This window comes from Ursus maritimus, unplaced genomic scaffold, assembly GCF_017311325.1.
Source record: "Ursus maritimus isolate PB19 unplaced genomic scaffold, ASM1731132v1 scaffold_7, whole genome shotgun sequence".
In the NCBI taxonomy this organism is placed as follows: Eukaryota; Metazoa; Chordata; class Mammalia; order Carnivora; family Ursidae; genus Ursus; species Ursus maritimus.
In genome coordinates, this window is record NW_024426885.1 from 34,246,026 (window position 1) to 34,270,621 (window position 24,596).

Genomic DNA, 24,596 nt, shown 5'->3' on the forward strand with positions numbered 1-24,596 from the left:
TTTTTTTTTTTTTTTTAATATCCAAGATCCAAACATATAGCCTTAACATCCAGATGTAGTCTTACATTTAGTTTTCAGATCTCTCTATGGTCATATCTCATATCTGTCCTTTAATTTAGACAGTTTCCTAGGCTTTTTATCTTTTGTATCATTCACAGGTCCATGTCAGATGTTTTATAGAATATTGCTTAATTTGGAATTATCTGATTTTTTCCTCATAATGAGATTCAAGTAAAAAACCGTCAGCAGGAATAGTATGTAGATGAGATGCTGCATTAAGAAGGACGTAGTGCAGAAGGCACATTAAGTCAGTTTGCCCCTTTGTTGGTGATGTTAAGTTTGATCATTTGGTTAAGGTATTGTCTGCCAGGTTCCTCCATTTGAAAAGTGCCTCTCTCTCCCTTTGCAAATGCTGATTAATCTGTGAAGTGATACTTTAAGAGTATGTTAAATATCTGGTATCCCCTTCCCAAATTTACCAGATGGTTTTAGAATCCATTGATGATTCTTGCTTAAGTCAATTATTACTGTAATGATGATATTCATTTTTTTAAAATCTTAATTTAGTGAGATATATGCTTTTTCACGCCCTCAAGTACCTTTATCCTAAATACATAATTTATGGGGCACCTAGGTGGTTCAGTCGGTTGAGCGTCTGACTCTTGGTTTAGGCTTAGGTCATGATCTTTCGGTCATGGGATTGAGCCCCATGTCTGTTTCAGATTCTCTGTCACTTTCCCTCCTGCTCACTCTCTCTCTCAAATAAATAAATAAATAAATAAATAAATAAATAAATAAATAAAGTCTTTAAAATAAATAAATAAATACATAACTACATAACTTAGAAATACATTGAAAGCCAATAAGCATCTTTACTAAATATGACAATTCGATTGACCTAAATAAAACTAAATCCAAACTTCTCCTGATGATTTTGAAATTTATCATTTCAATTCTTCTTAATATAGTACTGTGTGCTTTAGAGCAAATATATCTGCATAGGCCTTAAATTGTAGCATTAAAGCACAGGTGACCACTCTCTGCTACTTAAAACACTGGGAAATGATCACTGTCACAAAAGTAACCATAAATAATAAACAGGCCAATCCTCATTTGCTAATGATAATGAAATTTTTGCCTCATCATTTTTAGGCAAGACAGTATAAGTGAATGGATAAAGAATGAGGGCTCTGTAAACTGACCTGGTTTTTAATCTGAGGTGTCCCTTAAACCCTTGGAGTTTCGGTGTGCTCATCTGTAGAATAAGAATAACAACTGTATTTACCTCATAGAATTACTGTGAGGACGAAAAGAGCTTGCAGATGTAAAGTGTTTATCATCAGCAAAGTGGTACACTGTAAGCACTTTGTAACTGGTGTTTGTGGTGGTGAAGTTGGTGGTGATGGTTGTTTGTACTAGGGATCAAGTATGAAAAAATTCTAACATCAAAAATTATGTATTTAAGAGCTCAGGAAGCGTTGTTTTTATAGGTAGCCAAGAACATTTTGGAGATTGTTGTACTTAATGTGTTCTTTGGTATTAAGAAAAAAAAATCTATTAATTAAATTTACCCTGTAAAAACCTGGCCAAATAAAAATGGAATTATCCCAATTAAGTCCCCTAAGCCCATACCTTCCTGTTCCTCTTTACCCCAGAGAAGTGTGGTCAGTCCAGGCTTGTCTAAAAGTCCCTCACTGTTTTCCCCTTCCTCTCCCAACCTATTTGGCACCAGTGGGAAAGCAAACAGTTTCCTGTCATCCATTCTGCCCAACCCAGAGTCATGATGGTGATAGTGTTAAGAGTTCCTGTTACTTCCCCCAGAGCCCATAGTTCCACCCACAGACTGGCTCTGAGTTGAGGGCCTCCCACAGCTCACCACATCTCTGAAACCCCCTCACCCTCCTCAGGTATGTGGGAAACAAAGTACCATTTCTGAAACTTGAGTTTTATGATCCTGTTGTTTCTTACTGGCTTAGACGGCAAGGGAGAACCTTATAAATTTTTTGTCAAGCTTTTTTATATACCTTTCAAACTAATAGAAGAACCTGCCATCATAGTGACAGTTTGAGGAGATCTATTTGTAAGTATAATAGGCTTTTATTTGTTTTTTTTTTTTAAGATTTATTTACTTATTTGAGAGAGAGAGAAAGCCCATGCACATGTAGGGGGAGGGGTAGAGTCTTAAGCAGACTCCCCGCTAAGCATGGAGCCCAACACCGGGCTCGATGCCACCACCCTGAGATCATACCCTTAGCTGAAATCAAGAGTCAGATATTCAACTGACTGAACCACCCAGGTACCCCAATAACAGGCTTTTTTTTTAAAGAATGTATTAGAATCAGCAAATAATATCACATGGGATAATTCTCTCTCCTGGTGGAAATGGCTAATTATATATGGAAGCAAAATATTCAGTCACTTTATTATTTGTTTACAGTAATACTCAGCCTATTATTCAAATAACTTTAAGGTTTATCTTTAGTATCTAGATTACTGCCCTTTATTCACCAAACACTTGAAAATGCACAGTAGAAAGTGTACATCATTAATTTGAACTCCAAATTTTATGAGACTGTATGCAAAACTCAATTTTACATATCACACAAATAACTGAAAATGCAGAAAGAAAAATTGACACTTGCACAATACCTAGTTTACAAAGTACCTTTACATATGTTCATTTCAAAACCTACAGCTCTGTAAGTTAATCAGGACAAATACTTTCTTTTTTCATTTTACAGAGAAAAAAGCCAAGACTCAGAAACTTTAAGTTAATATTCAAATTCATGGTTCCACCACTTGTTAGGTTACCTTGAGCAAGTTGCTTAATCATTCTGTGCAATTTCTTTAACTGTGAAACAACTAAAAGTAATCCCTACTTCACAGGGTGTGTGTGATGATGAATGAATGCACTTAGAATGGTGCCTGGTACATAGTAGATAGATGCTCACTAAATGTTAGCTATTATTACACACAGCTAGTAAATGTGAGAACTTGAATCTGATTCTAGACCTCTGACTCCTAGTTCAGAACTCTTTTTATAGTACCATGTGGAATTTGCCTTTTAGTAAATAATTGGTTTAATTTTCATTTCACATTGACCTTGTTATTCTAGAAGGAATCTTTTTCTACTTTGTTTACTTTGGTCTTAAATTTCCGAAGATCAAAAGGGAGACATGTTTGAAGGATTCTTCCTTCCTGATTTGTTTTTAAGTACTCTGATTTCTGTTGTCATCTGGGTTTAGTTGACCTTGAGGTGTCAGAAGGTGTTTTTAGTAGGTGAAGGTACAATAAAGTTGTGTTCATTAGTGATTTTGGGTGTCTCTGGTGAATTTTGTTTTGGTTGGAAGGCCTGAGGTATGAAGTAGGGTTGAAGGAAATTGTTGAACTGGAGTCAACACCCCTTATCTATAACGCTAGGAGAATATTGTCATTACGGTGAGTGGCAGCTTGCTGATCAGGGAGTAGAGATTATTTATTATAAAAGATTATTTGTTGTAAAAGAGTTATCCTGAAAAAATTGGTAAAGTATTATGAGCCATTCTTGGGAAAGGAGAAGAAGTTGTTTGTAGATTTTTTTTTTTAAAGATTTTATTTATTTATTCAACAGAGATAGAGACAGCCAGCAAGAGAGGGAACACAAGCAGGGGGAGTGGGAGAGGAAGAAGCAGGCTCACAGCGGAGGAGCCTGATGTGGGGCTCAATCCCATAACGCCGGGATCACGCCCTGAGCCGAAGGCAGGCGCTTAACCGCTGTGCCACCCAGGCGCCCCTGTAGATATTTTTCTTGATAATAGTATTTGTAGCAAGCTTTTACTTCTGACTCCCCATTGTTTTTACTCTGTCTACTGCTAATGTTAACATTCATGGCTGTGAGAGAGGCCTGATTGAAGATCTCCAGGCTTTTGTGGTAGCTACTCAGCTGCTATGGGGAGATGCTCTCCCTCTCTTCTGATGCACAAGTTGAGCTCAGTGCAGGAATTGATGTGGAAGATTCCAGAGTGTGGGCAGCAATGTGCCAGAAAAATGTAGTCAGCTTGGTGGCCTTCTGATGGCAAGGAGCTGGAGAAAGCCCCAGCTCAGTGAGCATGCCTCATTCCCAGGCCTTTTTTTTTTTTTTTTTAAAGTAGGCTCCATGGCCAGCTTGAAGCCCATCACGGGGCCTGAACTCATGACCCTGAGATCAAGACTCAAGCCAAGATCAAGAGTTGGACGCTCAGCTGACTGAGCCACCCAGATGCCCCTCCCCAGGCCTTTTTGATGGGCCTGTGCATAATGTACACAGATGGGGTCCTCTCCAAGAACAAGATATCCAGAGTGCCTCTTAGGACCTTTGTGGGCCATCTGTACCAGGGTTTAACGTGGTGAGACAGGAAGTTTGAGAGGACATGCTGAGACCTCCTCTTTGTGATTGGCATTTTTTAACTCACTCATCTTTAATATTCACTTTGGCAAGTGGAATTAATGTTCTCACATTAAATGAAAACACTGAATTTTTAATAGATTCCTTGGGGCTTGGTGATTGTTTGATACTGTTTCCAGTAGAGAAGGGATATGAAGAAATGATATTTTTTCTGATTTTGCAGTTAGGTTGTATTTTTCTTGCCTAGCCACCTGCTGAATCTTCTGACCCATCTAGCCTAGGAGCAGAGCCCAGAAAACAGCTCTGGATCCCCCATGTCAGCAGCCTCCCTGTCGTATCTATATACCCACTCCTGTGGGCTTGGTGTTCCCCTGTGCATTGACGTCTTCCTGTTGAATTGGCCACTCTTGGTGTGTCAGGTAATGGTTGATCTTTTTCCTGCTGTGTGTTTGGATGTAGTGGTTAACCTTTCTTTGCTCTTATTTGCTTGGATGTTGTGTATAGTAGACAAGGAGTTGAGAAAAAGGATTTAAAAAAAAAGTACCCATTATTCATTATCTGTTGCTACTGTCATTATGTGCTGCCCAGGACTCCAAGAGCTTTGCTTCTAGGCCAGTTGATTAACATCTTTGTTTGATGTGTGGGAATCGTCTGAATATTGAGGTTCTTATTCTTCTCCACCATTTACACCTTTCTGGTATGCAGTGCACCAGGGTAGAACCATATTGGTGATGGGCTTTTTTTGAGGTCAGTAGCAGGACTGGGGTGACAGCTGAGAGACTGAGCAAAGCTAGAGGGGTTGCAGAGGGGTTGAATAGTTGACTAGTCAAACATAGACTAGCTCATGATGGGCCTTTGCGCAGCTGCCATACTTGAATGCCGGTTTGGCAGCAGATGCCAGAATTGGTCCCTTGAACATCTGTTGACCTGTTTGAAGTCTGCTGATTCTCTCAAGTCAGAGTCCTTGCTCCTCTGGGCAACCAAGGCACTTTTTGTCCCCATATATCTCCTTCAGTTTTGTAGCAAATAGTTAATTGTCTAAATGTCTGTTTCTTCTACTACATAAGTCTCTTAACAGTAGGAGTGTACTCTCCTCCATCTCAGTTTTCTCATAATCCATAGATTGTGTCCCACTTGTAACAGTTGCTCAATAAATCTTACTGAATCTAAGTGAGCAAAGCTGGCTGTCTCTATGGAAATTCTGCAGCTGGTATCCATGTTTATCAGTTGTATACTCTTCCGTGAGATAGGGGAATATCCTTGGAGAAAGCAAGCAACATCATCAGAAGTAACATGTAAAAACATTAGACTGTTATTGGGCTTTTTTTTTTTTTTGGACAGCTTTTGTTGGGATATAATTCACATACCATACAGTTTACCTGTTTCAAGTGTAAAATTCAGTGGTTTTCAGTATGTCCATTGAGTTATGCCACTATCATCACCACAATCAATCTTAGAAAATACTCATCATCTTCAAAAGAAACCCTGTACCTATTCCCTCCAGTTCTTAACCCTAGGCAACCACTAATCTATTTTTTGTCTCCATAGATTTGCTTATTCTGGGTATTTTATATAAATGGAATCATACGATATTTGTGCCTGGTTTCTTCACTTAGCATAATATTTTCAAGGTGCATCCATGTTGTAGCATGTGTCAAACCTAAAGCTTGATGGAAGTTGGGGGGCAGATGATGCTAGTTTTTTGGCTAGTGGTTGTAGGTCAGGCTAGTGATGATTCTGCCTACTCTCTTGATGATCAGATCTACAGTCATACCGTGGAGATATTGTGGGGTCAGTTCTAGACCACCCCAATAAAGCAAATATTTCAACAAAGTGAATCAAATTTTTTAGTTTCCCAGTGCATATAAAAGTTGTGTTTACACAGTATTGTAGTCTATTAAGTGTGCAGTAGCATTATATCTAAAAAAACTCTACATACCTTAATTAAAAATTACTTTATTGCTAAAATATATCTAAGCTTTTGGTGAGTTGTAATCTTTTTGTTCGTGGAGAATCTTATCGTTTATGAGTGCTGACAGATCAGGGTATGGGGATTGTTAAAAGTTGGGATGGATGTGGAGATTTCTTAAAATAAGACAACAATTAACTTTGCCACATCGATTGACTTCTTTCACAAGTGATTTCTCTGTAGCATACAATGCTGTTTGATGGCATTTTACCTACGGTAGAACTTCTTTCAAAATTGGGGTCATTCCTTTCAGACTGCCTCTGCTTTATCAGCTAAGTTTATGTAATATTCTAAATCTTTTGTTATCATTTCAACAATCTTCATATCATCTTCACTGGGAAGAGATTGCATCTCAAGAAACCACTTTCTTCGCTCATCCACGAGAAACAACTCCTCATCTGTTAAAGTTTTATCATTAAAACTGGCTGAGATTATAGCCATTCAGTTACATCTTCACCTTACGTATGCTTATTCAAATTCTCTTGCTATTTCTGCCACATCTGCAGTTACTTCCTCCACTTAAGTCTTGAACCCCTCAAAGCCATCCTTAAGTTGGAATCAACTTCTTCCAAACTCCTGTCATGGTGATATTTTGACCTCTTCCTGTGATCATAATTGTTCTTAATGACATCTAAAACAGTAGATCTTTTCCAAAAGGTTTTCAATTTACTTTGCCCAGATCCATCAGAGGAGTCTCTGGCAGCTATAGTCTTATGAAATGTATTTCTTAAATAGTAAGACTGGGAGGTGCCTGGCTATTTCAGTTGGAGGCGCATGTGACTCTTGATCTTGGGGTGTGAGATTGCTACTAAAATAAGTAAATAAACTCTAAAAAAAATAATAATAAAACTTGAAAGTTGAAATGACTCCTTGATCCATGGGCTGCAGAACAGACATTGTGTTAGCAGGCATGAAGACAACATTCATTTCATTGTACATCTCCATCGGTGCTCTCGCGTGACCTAGTATGTTGTCAAAGAGCAGTAATATTTTGAAAGGTATCTATTTTTCTGAGCAGTATATCAACAGTGGGCCTAAAATATTCAATAAACTATCTTGTACACAGATGTGCTGTCATCCAGGCTTTATTGTTCCATTTATAGAGCACAGGCAAAGTAAATCTATCATAATTCTTAAGGGCTGCAGGATTTCCAGAACAGTCAGTGAGCTTTGGCTTCAGCATAAAGTCACCAGCTGTATTAATGCCTAATAAGAGAGTGAGCCTGTCCTTGGAAGCTTTGAAGGTTAGCATTGACTTCTCTTTAGCTGTAAAAGTCCTAGATGGCATCTTCTACCAATAAAAGGCTGTTTCATCTACGTTGGAAAAGCTGCTGTTTACTGCAGGCACCTTCATTAATTACCTTAGCGAGAGCTTCTGGATAATCTGCTGCATCTTCTACATCAGCGCTTGCTGCTTTACCTTGCACTTTTATGTCATAGAAATGGCTGCTCTCTTTAAACTTCATGAATCAACCTCTGCTAGCTTCCAACTTTTCTTTTTTTTTTTTTAATTTTTTTTATTATATTATGTTAGTCACCATACAGTACATCCCTGGTTTTTGATGTAAAGTTCGATGATTCATTAGTTGCGTATAACACCCGGTGCACCATGCAATACGTGCCCTCCCCACCACCCATCACCAGTCTATCCCATTCCCCTACCCCCCTCCCCTCTGAAGCCCTCAGTTTGTTTCTCAGAGTCCATAGTCTGTCATGCTTCATTCCCCCTTCTGATTACCCCCCCTTTCTTTATCCCTTTCTTCTCCTACCGATCTTCCTAGTTCTTATGTTCCATAGATGAGAGAAACCATATGATAATTGTCTTTCTCTGCTTGAAATAAGCTTCCAACTTTTCTTCTTCAGCTTCCTCACCTCTCTCAGCCTTCACAGAATTGCAGAGAGTTAAGGCCTTGCTCTGGATTAGGCTTTGGTTGAAGGGAATGTTGTGCCGGTTTGCTTTATCTAGACCACTAGAACTTTTTTCATATCAGCCATAAAGCTGTTTTGCTTTCTTATCATTCATGTGTTCACTGGAGCAGCACTTTTAATTTCCTTCAAGAACTTTTCTTTTGCATTTGCAACTTGACTAACTGGCCCAAGAGGCCTAGCCTTCAGCCTCTCTCAGCTTTCAACATGTCTTCTACGCTATGCTTAATCATTTCTAGCTGTTGATTTAAAGTGAGTGACGTGAGACTCTTCCTTTTACTTGAACACTTAGAGGCCATTGTAGGGTTATTAATTGGCCTATTTTCAATATTGTTGTGTCTCAGGAAATAGGCCCACAGAGAGGGAGAGAGACAGTGGAATGGCTGGTCAGTGGAGCAGTCAGAACAGACACAATATCTGTTAAGTTCGCTTTCCCATGTGGGACCGGTTCATGGCTCCCCAGAACAATCATGGTAGTAATCTCAAAGGTCCCCGATCACAGATCGCCATGACAAATATAATAATAATGGTGAAAAATTTTGAAATATTGTGAGAATTGCCAAAATGTGACACGGTGACACAAAGTAAGCAAATGCTGTTGAAAAAATGGCTCCAATAGATTTACTTGATGTAGGGTTGCCACAGGCTTTCAATTTGTAAAAAAAAAATGCAGTATCTGCAAAACACAAAAAGTGAAGGACAATAAAATGAGGTATGCTTGTATTTCATGGAAATTCCATAGAGGAGTTCTGAACTTGCTCCCCTGAGTAATTACGAGAATTAAGCAAGATAATGTCCACAAGTACCTAACTCAATGCTTGGCATATGAAGGTCTCAGTGACTATTACGTCCCTGTGTCCCATTTCAAGTTCTTGGATTTTAGTAAGAATTTGCCAAAGTGAAACAACATGTAAATTTTTATTTGGTACTTTGAGTTTAATGTACTGATTTCTCTCTCTATCCTTTTGTTTTTGTTCTCCCAAGGCTATGCCTTTCTGCTGTTCCAGGAGGAAAGCTCAGTGCAAGCGTTGATAGATGCCTGCCTAGAAGAAGATGGGAAGCTGTACCTGTGCGTGTCAAGCCCCACCATCAAGGACAAACCGGTAAGTGGTATGCAGCCAGCTGGTGCTTTTCTAGAGCACATATGCATTTGAAATAGCTGATCACCTCCTTTTTGTAATGGGAATGCTGGTAACTAGGATCGTCTTACCCGGGGTGACCTTGCTATGCAGTAGAGCTGGACTGTTGTGGATGAGGAACTAATAACAAATTACTCAGTATTTCATTTTATACCTTTGGGACTGCGTGTAAACAAATGTGTCCTTGTCTTTCACTTTACAGCTCTTTTAAGCTAATTCCTATTTAGTAACTCTGAATTGAAGTAAACAATGCACTTAGTGGTTTTGGCAACTGGTTTCTGTCATTATTTCAGATCAAGGACAGAATAATTTTTTTTTTTTATAAAGATCATAATCGGCAATGTTTATGCTCCTATGAATGCAAGGCATTGTGCTGGATGGTACCCACAATCGACTAACTAGAGCCTTCTGGGCCAGGAGCTTACACTCTCAAATGGATAGCTTCGAAGGGCAGGAGAAGGCAAGGACAGAGAACATGAAACCAAAACCATAAATAAATGTACACTTATATGGAGTTTGTGTTAACAGTTTGTGGTTTCTGAGCCAAAGGGTGTGAGTAAGTCGTTGGGTAAGAGAAGAAGACTGTTTCTTTTCTCCTGACAGAAGGGTGATCAGTGGAGAAGGGGCAATACTGTATACAGAACAACAACAACAAAAGAAATTGGTTAACATGGTAGAAGTAGGATGGAGGAAAATTGGGAGGGGGTGAGTTTGTGTATCAAGACTTAGTGCTAGGAATGGGAAATAGGGTAAAAATAGTGATATAGACCAAGGGACCAATGCAGATATCTCTCATGGGGCCTGCAGCATGTCCTATCAGACTTACACCAGACATGTGGGGCTTGCTTGGCAGTTAGGTTTATTCTCAGAAATGCGCATGGGGGAAGAGTTGGGGTCAGAAGTAGAAGTCCTGACTCCAGCTCATTTAAATTATCTGCTTCGCTCAGAATAAGTCACCTAATACTTGTAGAATCTTGGTTTCCTTATCTATAAAATGGCAGGGATATGGTTTCTCTCTGGGATGTTGAGCAGCTCAGGTAAGAGGAAAATGAATGCGAAAGCATTTGGAACTTGTACAAATATAACTGGATGATGCTATTAGTGCCAAATAATGCTGTAGTTAGGAGAGCAAGTTTAGAGCTTATCTACATGGTAAGGTCTGCTGAGAAGAATGGTGACAGCTAGAACAGGGTTTACAGTTGGTTGCAAAACAATGATGCTAGGACTTGTCCACCTATAAGGGGAAGACTGCAGCATGGAAAGTAGAAGGAGTTACTAAAGAATGGGGATATTGAGTCATAGAATGATGGATGCAGAAGAAGCAAGGATTTTAGCAAGTGTGACAGTGCCACTGTATTTTTCAAATTCTGGGGTCATTACCAAATTTTTATAGCAGACTTGGATAAGGTAGTTGTACAGGTCAGGAAAAAGAGTAGGGAACCTTTGTTAACTTTGATCTTAATTTAAATGGTGTGGAGAGGCTGTGCTTTGTGTCTAGAATGGGAGTATGCTGTGTTTCATCGGAGTAAATAATGAGAACGCTGAAGTAACGTCTCTAAATCTCTTTGGGATAGTGATTTGGGAAAGACTGATCCCAATTTGGCAGGGTCGGATATCTGAAAGGTAAATGGTCAACCTCCAGAGAGCCTCTGTCGCTGTAGGAGAGGATTTGAAATATATTTACACATAAAGAAGGCAGAGGGGTAGAGGTCCACATGGAGATAGTTGTGCCCAGAGTAGACTAAGAAGCTGCTGAATTGAGGGGAGGAGAATGGAGATGAGCAAATGGGCTTGTGTACCTTGGAAGGGTCACGTTACTGGCTTTGTGAGAGAAGGAGGATATTATGGCTTGTCAGGGCAAGCCTTCACCAGGACTGGACATCTCATGAAAAGGGAATGAGCAGTGGTGGTTGCAGATGGCTGTGGTATGTTGATTGTTTTCCCTCCAAATACATGTATTACCCTGGACTTGAAGGACTTTTGAAAATAATTAGTGTAATTATCTGTTTTGGAAATGTTGATGGGAAAACTAACTTTCACTGTTTGTGTTTCTACAAATTTCTGCCTTATTGCAGTTTTCATTTTCTGAACTCAAGTGAAGCGGTCTTATTGGAGCTTGGTGAATTCTGAATGGTGGCTGCTGATCACGTATTTCTTTAACCCAGGCATACTCAGAATTTTCAGCATAAACAATTTGAATAAAACTTAGGATGGGAAACAGAAAAGTCCCCAAATACCTGTAATTCTAATGAACTGGATCCCATTTTGGGTTCCAGCTCTTTTGGTTCCATTTTTGAAAGCTTCTCTTTCTTGGCTTCAGCTCCACATCTATCACTCCCAACCTCATTTGGCCACACTTCCCCACCCAAGTTTCAGTACATTCCACCTCATTTTGGATGCTCCCACAGAAAGTGAGAGCTGGGCTGAACTATTGGGAGTACATGAGGACCTTGGCGATAACTCAAGGCAAAGTCAACCTTTGGAACTCATTCACCAAACCTTCTGAGCTATGGCTCTTTCTTGCTTTTTCTACTTCTTGGCTTGGCTACCTTTCAGGATCCTAGTGCCCTCGTTCTATTGTTTAGTTCTCTCTGATCCTCCCTGGATTTCTCCTTGGAAATATACAGTGTTCCAGAATGGTCTCACAGATTTTCTATCCTTTGACCTTCTCCCTTATCCCTTCCTCCCAATCAAACCCACATTCCTTTTGTGTGGATTAGGTTAATCAGATTGTTTTCCTAATACAGAGCCTGATAGCAAGGTCCCCTCTCACCTTTCTAAGATCATATTTGTTTTTTAACTCAAACAAATCCCTAATCATTGGATTTCAGATAGTATTAGGGAGATATTTTTGGTCGGTGATTACATTTCATTTATGACCACGCAGCCTACCCTATGTATAGGTCTGATCCTGAAAGATGGCAGAGGACTGTATTTATAGCTTGTTCAATTGACTTCTTGGTCCCAAAGAAGGGTAAACAAATTGGCAAGGGCAGGAGTTATTGCAAAGCTTCTAGATGTGTGATTTTTTTTCCCTCCTCCAGCAAGAGAAGTTCCATTGTTCAGATGTTCTAGGCATCCCAAAGGATAGCTGTGTTCTTGTCCAGGCTTCCAGTGAAGTGGACAGACATTGTGACAGTGGTCTCTCTTGTCAAAGTGACTCCACTTTTTGAACGTATAAAAAGACTGAACCTGAAGGTTCAAAACAGCAAATTGATAGAGCAGGAAACTTGCCAGAGTTTCCTAACAGAGATAGGGGCTGAAAAACAGTAACCTTGAAGATCAGGTATGGAAGGAGATGTTTATGGTTCTTAACCTTCTAAAACACTTTGGCCAGAGATGTGAAATAATAGACACCTTGAAAAAAGTATCCTAGAAGTTTCCTGCTTCCTCCTCCTTATAATTTATAGCATAATCACAATTTATAAATATCCTGAAATATGACAGATTGATTTTGCTATGCAGGTGACTCTTGAACAATGGAGTGGGGTAGCGGTAATAGGGTCACTGACCCCCATGTAGTTGAAAAATCCACATATAACTTTTGACTCCCTAGAAACTTAACTACCAATATTGTACTATTGACCACAAGACTTAACGATAACATATACACTTGATTAAACATATTGTATGTTTTACGTACTGTATATCATATTCTTACAACAAAGTAAGCTAGAGAAAAGAGAATGTTACTAAGAAAATCATAAGGAAAAGAAAGTGTACTATCCTGCATTTATCGAAAAAAATCTGCATGTAAGTGGACTTGTGCATTTCAAATCTGTGTCGTTCAAGGGTCAACCGTATATTTAAAACTGAAGTTTGGTTATTTCTCAGGTAACATGGTCATCCACTCAAAATTTGAAAAACAAAAACTGAAAAAAATGTTGGGAGCAAGGAAGCTGGAAACCAGTTGGAGGCTGGTTCAGTTCTTTAATTTTTAATTCTGTCCAATCTGTCTGTAATTCTGGTCTTTCCTACTCCCGTTTATATATCAGCAGAATCTCTAGCACTTTTAGTCTCTCTTTAGGTACAAAGACAGTCCAGATCCTTTTGCCTGGGACTGAAGACCTTCCCAGTCTGACTTCAAGATTTTTTTCAATCTTTCTTTTTTCTGCTTTCCTTCTGAACCCTGTATTCCAGTCAACTGCAATATTTCTGTTCCTGTCTCAATTTCTAATTGCTACACTTATTTTAAGATCCCTCTCAAATGCCATCTCTCTCCTGAAGCCTTCTCTGATCACTACACCATCTATAGTGACTCACACCTACTATTATAGCTATCTCCAGCCCACATACAGCCATCTTTTCAAAATAATGTGCCTTCCTTCCTTTAAATCATGTTTGAGTGCCAGCTATGGGCAAGACATTAGAGCTGGTTACTATGAATTAGACATAAAATCCTGTGTTCAGAAAGTTAATAGTATAATGGGTAGATAAAACAAGTATATAAACACACAAACCTATAGAGCCTGGCACATAAAAGTTTTCCAAATATTTGTCAAATTAGGAAAAATAACAAATACAATGAAGATAAGATTTAGTGCTTTGGAGAGTTTATATATACCTGGAGTGATGAAAGAAAGCCTCTTGGATGAAGTGTCATTGGAACCAGGCCTTGAAAGTTGAAAAGGGTTTGGAGATTAGCCAGAGGAGAGGTGGAGCTGTGGAAGTGTGGGAAATGGACATTGCAGAGAAAGGCAACGGTATAAACACAGAAATGAGAAAGTGTGCAGAATGAGTGGAGAACATTTAGGTTGGTTAGATGGAGCACAAATGTATGAAAGGGAGCAGAGGGAAATTAAATTGGGAAAATAAGTAGGGGCTAAGTTACAGGGCTCCTTGACTGATGGCTTCAGCCCTTGAGTTTGTGGTTTATTTACTTAAACTCTTTCATTCTCCACCTACTACCTCCTAAGACAATAACTATAATTTTATCTTGGCTCAGTCAAATTGGATTTGTCATATCCCTCCTTGGAAATCTTCAGCATTTCTAATCTTCTTTATTTATTTATTTGTTCCTTTTGGTCTAAATTCGTGGTTTGGGCATCTTCTATCATAGGAATTTCTCCAAAGAAGGAATTTCTCCTCTAAAATGAGAGAAATGCCCTTTATTCATAATAAATCATTCTCCTCTCCCCAGTCTCTGAATTTGCATTTAGTCCAGAGTTTCTTAGTGTTTGAGTCTTTGGACCTATTTTTCTTTTCTAGGAAGGTCTAAAAGATGCTGCAGTTCTGATATACTAAAATAGTTTCTAGTGGACAAAATAGCTAATACCATCCCCTAAGGGACCATATTTAGTGTTTTTCAAACTGTATTCTGAAGAACACCTGTCCCATCAGACACTGATCTCTTGAGAGCATCCTTGACAAAAGATTTGCTCATAACAATAATAGGTGTCATTTGTTGAGAACTTCATGCATTTTCTATCCATTTCCTCCTTCTATTATAGGTTCCATAGCCAAGAACATTTGGGAAAAATTGATATATTAAGGTTCTGAGAAGTCTTCTAGTAAATAAATTTGTGTAGTATTTTTTAATCCAGCATTTGATATACCTGTTTGGGGATTATACTTGTGAAAATTTTGGTGGAATTAGTATTCCATGAAGCTCATTCAAAGAATAGGCTTCTTCCCAGGAAAACCTTAGGTAACTTGAACTTTTATATGTACATTACTCTCAAGAGTTTTAGTGATTTGCATGCCAGTAACAACATCCTTGTCCTAGTACCATGGAGCTGAAAATACACATTTCTGTAGACATTGGACAAAATTGTCTGGCTGCAAGAGCACAATTGCTTGAGGCTATGAATCTGAAAGTTAAAATAGCTGAACATAATGCCAGTTCATTGCTAAATCATTTTCTTCAGCTTTTCTAACTGCTAATTTTGTTAGTAGGTTTAAGAAGAATCTATCAGTCATTTCTTAATTGGAAAGGAGCAGAATGAATTTAGAAAGAAGAGAGAAATTAATCATTCACAAATCAAAATGCATTTTGACTTGTTCAGGTAACTCTCAGGAATCATGGCTGGTGGCCAGTAGCCTGGAGGACAAGGAGTGTTGCAGGCACAGGACATCATTGCATTGGAAAGAGTATCTATATAGACTCTGGGTCAGGTAAACCTGAGTTTCAGTTCTGACTTGACTTCAGTCTTCTTAGCCTTAGTTTCCTTATCTCTAAAGTAGGGATAATGTTTACAGCGTAACAGTTATGGTGAGTTTAAGTGTGACAGTGCGTTAAAATGCCTAGCACAGTGGTGTAGTGTATGTCTTCAAAAGTGCTAGTTTCTTCATTCTTTCAAAAGGAAATCATCTGTCATGCTTATGTTTTCTAAATGATGTTAAGAGTATCAGCAGCGATGATGAGCACTAGGTAATTCTGATCACTGAGTAGGTCACGGTGGGGGGAGGGGAGTATCAGAAATTTGCACTGATTAGGCCAAGCTTTGGGGCACCCACTGGTGATCAGACACACTGTATTTCCATATCCCTGTCAGGTGGCTTTCAGTGGAGTGAGGAGGGTGATCTGGGAGCTTTAGAAAGGCAGCAGCTGGACATCTTGTGGCATCAGCATCTGCCCTTCAAGAAAACTTTTGTTAATTCACCAGAACACCAAGGAGCACAGAGAGCTCACTCTGTTGGGCACTTTGCCAGGCAGTTGGGACCCCACTCAGATATATGGTCTCAGCCTTAGAGTACCCTAGAGCCCAGTGGAAGGAAATAGACATGTAAATGCTAAGTGAAGTAAGGAGTCAAAGGTGCTATGAGATAAGTTTTCTAGGGAGTGGCCATGGGTGGGGGCTCAAAGGCAGAGTGGTCACATGTACCTGAGGGAGTCAGGAAAGCCTTTAGAGAGAAGGTATTCCCTTGAATCTTCCAGTTAGAAGTATGGGTATTAATCATTGTATTTAATTGATAATTGCTTTACTAAGTCAAGCACAGAACAAGGGTATACATCACCCTTTTCAGGGCACAGTTTATGCGTGTTCTGTTTTTCTACTGGGTGCCCTTATGAAAAACAGTATGCAGAGTGCTATTTGAATTGTTCAAAAGTAGCTGAAGCGCTGAAAGCGCTGAAAGCCTGTGGTTTCCGTACGTCAGACAGGTTGTGCAGCTTGGTACAGATGGCAGGGGTTTCCTTTTTGTACCCAGACCATTTCCTGACCCTGATGGTGGACCTGGAGCATTCTGGGAGGACATGAGAGAATTTCCCAGGGTTACTTTTGGCTCCCTGTCCAGGAAGAATCCTGCCTATTTTTGATGAAGCTCTCTGGGGCCTGTAATCTATTTCTATCTAAGGAATGGGAGGAATAGTTTGAGTCTGAGAGTTAGTTTTTTGCTTAGAGGCCCAGTGGAATTCTGACTGGAGGCCCCAGAGCAGCCCAGGGTAGAAAACTCTTATCAAGAGCAATGAAACCAATGAGCTATTAAGCTGCTCTCTGGCCACTTCCCCCAGAAGATACAGGGAGGGTATCTCCTCCTCTCCAATAGGTAGAGAGCAGCACTTGAGAATAATAAGTAGCATCTAAACTCCTGGAAATTGGCTGACCTTTTTGTTAGGGTGCTGTATGGTAGAAATTATGTTGAGGGACGCCTGGGTGGCTCAGTCGGTTAAACATCCGCCTTCAGCTCAGGTCATAATCCCAGGATCCTGGGATGGAGTCCCACATCCGATGGCTGCTTGCTCAGTAGGGAGCCTGCTTCTCTCACTGCCTGCACTCCCTCTGCTTGTGCTCTTTCTCTCTCTGACAAATAAATAAATAAAATCTTTTAAAAATTAATTAATTTTAAAAAAAAGAAATTAGGTTGAAATGAGATACCAAATATGAATGTACATTGGAGAATCCAAACCACAATTATTGCTGTTGTGGTTGTTAGTTTTGGTGGTTAATAATAATAAAACAACCCATTATAGCATGGAAGAGATAAAGATGCCTCACAAACCACAAACTAGTTTATTTGTGATACTGTGGGGCACTCCAGTCATTCTGTGAGGTCTGTGATGCTTAAAATAGAATTGCTGACAGCTGGGGTGGGCCTGAGTTCATTACCAGTACAGCCGAGCTGTTGCAGCTGTAAGTCAGCGGACCTAGTTTAGCTGACTCATCCTGGCCGTCAGAAGAGCCGCGATGGTGCTGCTTGCTAGAGAGAGCAGTCCTGACAGTTCTGCAGTGTTGCTTTTGTGATTCATGTAGATTGAAAGGATTGTGTACGACTAGGGGAGAAAAATGGAGACCTTCTCCTGAGTAGGAGTTTGAAGGGTATTGAGAAAACAAAGAGGAAATGGAGGGTAGGGAGACTAGGCCACGTGCTTTATGGGAAATTCATGGGAAAGAAAACAGCCAGGAAGGGGGTTTTGATCAGGTAGTTTCCTGAGCTGGCCACCAGATTGCACTGTTGACTCTGAACAGTTTGGTTGCTCTGTGGCGCTGTACTGAGATGACTAGATGAAAGGGAAGGCACTATGTAGTAGGATGTTTCTGTGTTGGATGTTTGTAACCTAAAGAGATGATCAGACAAGGATGAAATATAGGTGAAATGTTCAAAATGAGCTCAAGATACTATTATTTATTGGTAGGTAAATGTCTAAATTCTAAATAGTGGTCTAAACAGAGAATTCTAGAGCCATAGGGTGGCTTGGTCATGTGTGGAGACTTAAAGCCCTAAGGTTTATGTTAAAAAACTGTTCTTACTAAAGCTATGTGTTTTCTCTTATCTAGTTATTAAAGATACAATAAAAATGCATTTTGTATTGAATTTTTACTTAGAGGCTTTTGCAAATTTTCAACGAAATTTATTTTTTAGAAAATGATCTTATAGCTTCTGGTCAAAAAAAGTGACCCATACTCTATTTCTTAAACTCTCTTTCCTAGCACTTGGCCTGATCTTATACCTATTAATGATTTTTAGTTTTAAATAGGAAGCTTCAGTTTTTACACAGAACTGTAATTTAATACTTTATACTTTATTGATATCAAAGTAGTTGAACATCTCTTTTGTGCAGTTTAGTCAGAAAGCTTTCAATTCTTTGAACAGCTATAATTTATATTTACTATACTCTTAACCACTTAACGTTAATTTCTACAAGAACAACCCTTTTAGAGCAATATCAGGAAATAAGTGAGAAAAAGCCGTGATCGGAGTGAAGTTTCTATATTTTGTTTAGTTGGTTCAACCTTGTTATGCCATATATTTTTTTAAAGATTTTATTTATTTATCCGACAGAGATAGAGACAGCCAGTGAGAGAGGGAACACAAGCAGGGGGAGTGGGAGAGGAAGAAGCAGGCTCATAGTGGAGGAGCCTGATGTGGGGCTCGATCCCATAACGCCGGGATCACGCCCTGAGCCGAAGGCAGATGCTTAACCGCTGTGCCACCCAGGTGCCCCTTGTTATGCCATATTTTGATACAAACTAAGAGTAAGATATAATAGGGCAGTATTATCCAAAGTATGGATATTAATAGGTGTTATGAAAAAAAATTTGGAAATGCTGGATTAAACAACATTTGAACAGACTTCTTTCCTGTAGAACTTCTTAGAGCCTTTGATTAATACACACCAATAGGTACCATGAAACTCCAAGAAGGAAGAGATCTCCTGTAACTTTTCCTAAACACTGCTTGTCTGGCAGAACAACCCTACGGACCTGCTGTTCACAGAACACACATTAGGAAACCTTGAAAAGGAAAATGAGCGCTTTCTGTACTAACTGTTGATATGATTAATTCTTTTAGGTTTCTTGAAGGTTATTAGAGTCACTATATGGCATAAATTGATATATTAATAGCACCACCTTTACGTTTGGTTTTTGCCTTTATCCTTAAAAAGATTTGCCTTTGGAGATAAGCAATTATGCAAAGAAGATTATTAATTCAGACAATAATTCATATCACTAGTTCTTAAGAATTAAGAGGCAAATAATTCAGCCAAAGACTAGGTTTCATGATCCTCACCAGAGCTTCCATAGGAACATACGCTTAAAAAAGAAACTAAGGAAAAACCATTTTTTGTTTTTTCTCTCATGAGTGCTTATGGAAGACAACATTCCATTGGGAGCTGTGGGGTAAGTAAACCTTTCTAGTCAGAGATCACAAGTCTGGGGCCCACAGGATAGATCTGGTTTGCACTTAGTTTGGTTTAGCTGTACAGTGGCTTTAACGTTTGAATTCTTTCTCAATATTTTAAAATCTTGAAGTTTCACATAAAAATCTGAATTCTAGTTACTCTTGAAAAATGGAAAAATCTGACAACACATTCACAAATGGTAACTACTTGCTGGAGCTGACAAGTGTCTGCTTCCTTTAAAAGGAATGTTTTACTCCAGTGTGTCATTGCCTGCCTAACAACTGTTGTCCTGCTGGCTGGTAAATTTATGCTACCTGTCCATCCCTAAGGACTTTTGGTTTTACGTGACCCCTGCTATGAGGACATGGCGTGGCTGAAGGGCTATGGGCCGTGCCTCTTTCTAGAGTGACCTTTTTAAGCAAATGTAGTCAGGTTTCTCCAGGAAGGAGTGTTGGAATCACTGTCAGGCTCATTTAAGAGAATTTTCACCATGTCTGATGAAGTCCCTAAACTTCCAACCCTCAGGATGTCAAGGCTCTTACTGCCCAGAGTATAGCCTATTTGACAACATACTGAAAGAGTTGTTTCACACATATACACAGTGATCCCTATATATGTAAAGGTTGTTTTGCTGGGGGAAGTTTATATTGAATTAGAACAGAGCTCTAATTTCATCCGTTCTCAAAAATAATTATTAAAGAAATGAAGATAATAAAAAAGCAGTTCTTTTATTTGAATTCCACCCCTTCCTACAGTATATTTGAGTCAGCTTAGAAAGCATGGTATTTAAAAAGTAGAAAAATATCTATATATATAAATGAGGACCAGAAAATATATTCAAAGAGTAAGTCAGAAAGATAAAATATGGATATCAGGCCCCGAGGGCTGAGAATAAACTTAGCAGATGGAGAACATGCCTTATGTGAGAATGGGCTTATATTTCAGAGAGAAACCAGAGTGTGAATGTAACTTCCCGGTGCAAACAGTACCACAATATTACTTTTTGCTTAGCGTGTAGAATGTGCTGATGTTGGCCTATGTTGACATTTCTCTGATTCTATAGTGGTGGGAGCTCTGAGGAGCTATTTTCTGGTGGCAGCTGGGAAATGCAGGTTCTGTGAATAGGGTTTAATCATTACAGTCTCTTGAGTCTTCTTCCTGTATTTTTACCTAATCTATAATACACCAATAGGCTTAGGGAATGGGTTGCGTGTGATGTAATGAAGCGAGGGTGGGTGGGAGAAGAGGCAGTAATGAAAGCTCTCAGCGGGAAGGTTTGAGATCTTTTGCAGAGTTCTTTTGAGCAGCAGTAACCTACAGCTATTATAGAAGGCTGCATTTTCTGTACTTCCATTGAAATGAAACTGGAACACCATGGATACTACAAGGGGGACTAGTTTTCATTTGTGAAACAAAGTGACCTGCAATTAAATTCAGTTATCCTTAAGTGATTGGAATTGCCTTACCAGGTCCTGAAGCTGCCTTAAATTATCGTGGATGAGACTGGAAGAAGAGAGGGCTCTGTGTAGAAAAAGATATGTCCTACTTTTTTGTTATTGGTGACATTAAAATCTTTGTTCTTACAGTATGAAGAAATTATGTTTTTAATTAAAAATTAGTAGTGGGCCCTCATGAAGGGATTTAGAAGTGGTGCTTTATGGTATTCATGAATCTGCCTTTGTGGTAAATGTCAAGGGAACAGTAATTTAGTCAAACAGACCAAATGTTTCAAGGAAAGAGCAAGGATTTTTTTTTTTTTTCACATGATAAAGGTGGAGCAGATGCCTAAATGTTAGCAGAATTGCAAACAGGTCTATGTTTTTAGGGTCTAGGGAAGAAATGGAGATTTTACCGCTTCTCACTAACTGGTGAAGGCAACAGTGTTATAAATGGCAAAAAGTTATGTGGGGGATGGTGAACTTTGTAGCAATCATAAGGAATGTGTGGACTGGCCAGTCCTAGAGTTGATTTAAGGTGCTTTGAAACTGTAATTGACAGATTTACTACCTTTCAAATGAGAGTACTTCTAGATATAAGTCAAGTCACATAAAAAATCTTATGAGTTTTTTTTGCATTAAGTGTTGACAGTTGGGCAATGGGGAAAATGAAGAATTGTGTTGATACTAAGGAAATGAAAATTCATCTGTTTTGTTTCCTGTCCTATTGGTGAGACTGGGAAAGGAGAAGCGTGTTCCCTAAAGATAGAGGCTGGTTTCTCTGCTTCTACACCTAGCTCATTTCCTAGAGCACCTGGCTGGCTGAGTGACTGGTCAATTCTCAGGCAGTACTGACGCTCCCCTTTTGGTATGGGAGGGGTTTTTTGTGGTTTTGTTTTAAGCTATTCTTTGATGATTGAGTTATGGATTGAAAGGAATATGTTTAAAGGTTACGATTCTGATGAAATACCTTATTTTTTGTAGGTAGGAAGTCAGAGTACCAGTGAAGAGATATTACCAAATAGAAAGAAGTATGTCCATAAAGATTTCTTTTTCTACTCTTTGAAAAGTAACTTCAATTTCTAGGCTCACCTTTGTTTAACCAAACTTGTTTAGGAAAATCAGATAAATCAAAAATAGATAACACTATGTGCTTCAGTATTTGATATTGCTGGTAATTCCATGCTAACCTGATGAGTGTCGATCTGTGTTAAACCATATTTCTGAAAGATAAATGTTTCAATTTTAGGGGTTGATAAAAATTTTTAAAGCCAGACGTATAGATAATTTTTAGAAAATATTCCTAATGTTCCTGTTCCCTTTCTTCAAGTGAGCTCTTAAAAAGCTAATTGCTGAACTGTAACATGTTATAAACAGTCTATCATGTGGTAAAGTGGATCTGATTCAAAACCCCAAGTCTGTCTCTAAAAAACTTCCTTTTTTCAAAACCACAGGTGGTTTCTGAAGGTTTCATGGTATATGGCTTTTAGAGTGTTGAGTAGAGTACCTGTAAGTAGATTCCCCAAGTTCTGTTGAAAGGCACCTAATGCAGATAACATAAATTAATAACTGGGATTCTGTTTGGGTTATGTATGTTGTAAAATGCACAAATCAGTGGGTTTGTCTTTAGTCACCTTATTCTCATTTGGGGTTGATGGAAATGAAGTAAGGACCAAGTAAACGACTTTTTTTCAGGTGCAAATTCGACCATGGAACCTAAGTGACAGTGACTTTGTAATGGATGGTTCTCAGCCTTTGGACCCCAGAAAAACTATCTTTGTTGGGGGAGTTCCACGACCCCTTCGAGCTGGTGAGTGGAAATAGTAACACCGCAACAAACAAAACCACCAACAACAAAATCCCCAATGTAGTTAGTCTTCAATATTTTCTAGATTTCTGCTCAGCTTTACACAGTCTCCAAAAAGAAGTTTCACTGAGCTCTTTCAGGATTAAACATTTTCTCCCCAAATGCTTTATTTTCTTATGGTACAAAAGTCAATTTCATTTAACTGTTATTTTGAAAGGGTGAATTCCATTTAGTGCTCTCAACCACACGTTTTAAAAATAATAACAATACATTTGGCAGTGTGCATTCTCGTGCTAGTCAGCATTGTTATGTGTGACAGAAAAAGAAGTCACCCCATCAGAAATCTGTCCAGCGCAGCTGTGTACCCCTCAGTGACAAGCCAAACCACTGCTAGGAATTGTGTCGCTGGGAATCAAACTGAACTCTTCCCAAGTGAAACAGATTCCTGTTATATGGCACTTTGAAAAATGACTAATGTATTTGAGCATCTTTATTACGACTTTTTAAAAGCTTCCCTGTTTTTTTTTCTTTTTTAAGTTCCTTTCCAATGATGAAATAATTGTGGGCTGAGATTGGGCAGAATCATAATTGACTGGGGCATTTGATGTGATGCTGAGCCGATGACTTCAATATTTAAATCCAAAGATAAATCTGATCAGTTGCGGTTCGGTGTTCTACCAGTAGAATACAATAGAATTATTTATAAGAACGAAGTTTTTAAAGTGCTTAAAATAATTGAGTTTATTTTCAAAAGTAAGATGAAAAATAAGGTTACTTTTGCCCTGTAGTTGGAAAAGTGCAATGTTCTCTCTGCTATTTGTAAGCAAGCAGACTTAGTTTTACCTTAAAAAGAAAAGAAAAAGCAGAGACCATTGAAATCAAGTAGTGAAAAAAAATTATAAAAGAATTATAAAAAAGAATTACAGCTATTTGTCTCTACTTTGATGACTTCTTAGTTCTGAATATTCATCCACATTTCTAATGTATTTATTCAAATCTCAACTTCAGTATACTCCTAAAAGATAACTGTAGGCCCATCTAAAGATATATTCATAATTCCGTTTTGAAAGGACTTTAAAACACATTAATTGTAATTATGAAGTTTGTAATTTTACAGTTTTTCAGAAAATCAAACATCGTTAGGTCTTGTTCTCACTCTAAGAAAACTGTGCCGAGAGGAAGAAAGCCAAGCAGCAGAGATGCCTCCCTTTTATCCTCTGTCAGAGAATAGAGTCTAGGAAGGCCTAACCCAAACGTGAACAGCATTATGAGATGAGGGCAAATGTAGCCCTTTGTTTCTAAACTGCTTGTGCTTAAAAAAAAAAAAAAAGTGTGGGTGGGGGCATGGAATATTCCTGTCTTTTTCTAACTGGTGGTATGTTTGGGATGAGGGAGAAGAATCCCCTTTGATAGTCTTAATCGCATATGTATTCTAAAAGAATGAACATTCATTGCTAGCATTCTAGTTATTCTTTTTTTGCAGCGAACTACAAGCACAAAGTGGTTTTCGTATTCTAGTCCCTCTCCTTTTTTTCTAGATGGGGATCTGAAAAAAAGAATTCTGAAAGAAAAAGTCCCACAGTTATAAAAATAACAGAACTGGCTTTAACTTTTTATGTCTGTTTTTAAGTCACAGACACAAAAGTTTACAAACTAAATTCCCTTTTTACTTATTATTATTCACCCTTTTTACTATTATTCACAAGATGCTGCAAGTCCTAGGATTAGACAAGAATTATATTTAGTTGTCTAGTCAGAAATGGGATTTTGCATTCCCTATCTAGAGAGTATACCTTTTATAAGTCTCGATGTTCTCTCTCTTTTTTTTAAAGCTAAGCTAAAGCTTTTTGTTTTAAAATGGTTTTGTTTTACATGTGAGTGGATAGTAATCTA

The 24,596-nt window shown here is 38.7% G+C and overlaps 1 protein-coding gene across 1 annotated transcript in view; it reads left to right on the forward strand.

Annotated features, from left to right (window-relative positions):
- The window catches only part of CPEB3 (cytoplasmic polyadenylation element binding protein 3), a 178,373-nt gene that overhangs the window by 124,065 nt on the left and 29,712 nt on the right, over positions 1-24,596 (forward strand). Inside the window, exons 8-9 of the mRNA XM_040624688.1 lie at positions 9,243-9,361; positions 22,592-22,706. Coding sequence (XP_040480622.1) covers positions 9,243-9,361; positions 22,592-22,706 — 234 coding nt within the window. The remainder of the gene's footprint in view (positions 1-9,242; positions 9,362-22,591; positions 22,707-24,596) is intronic.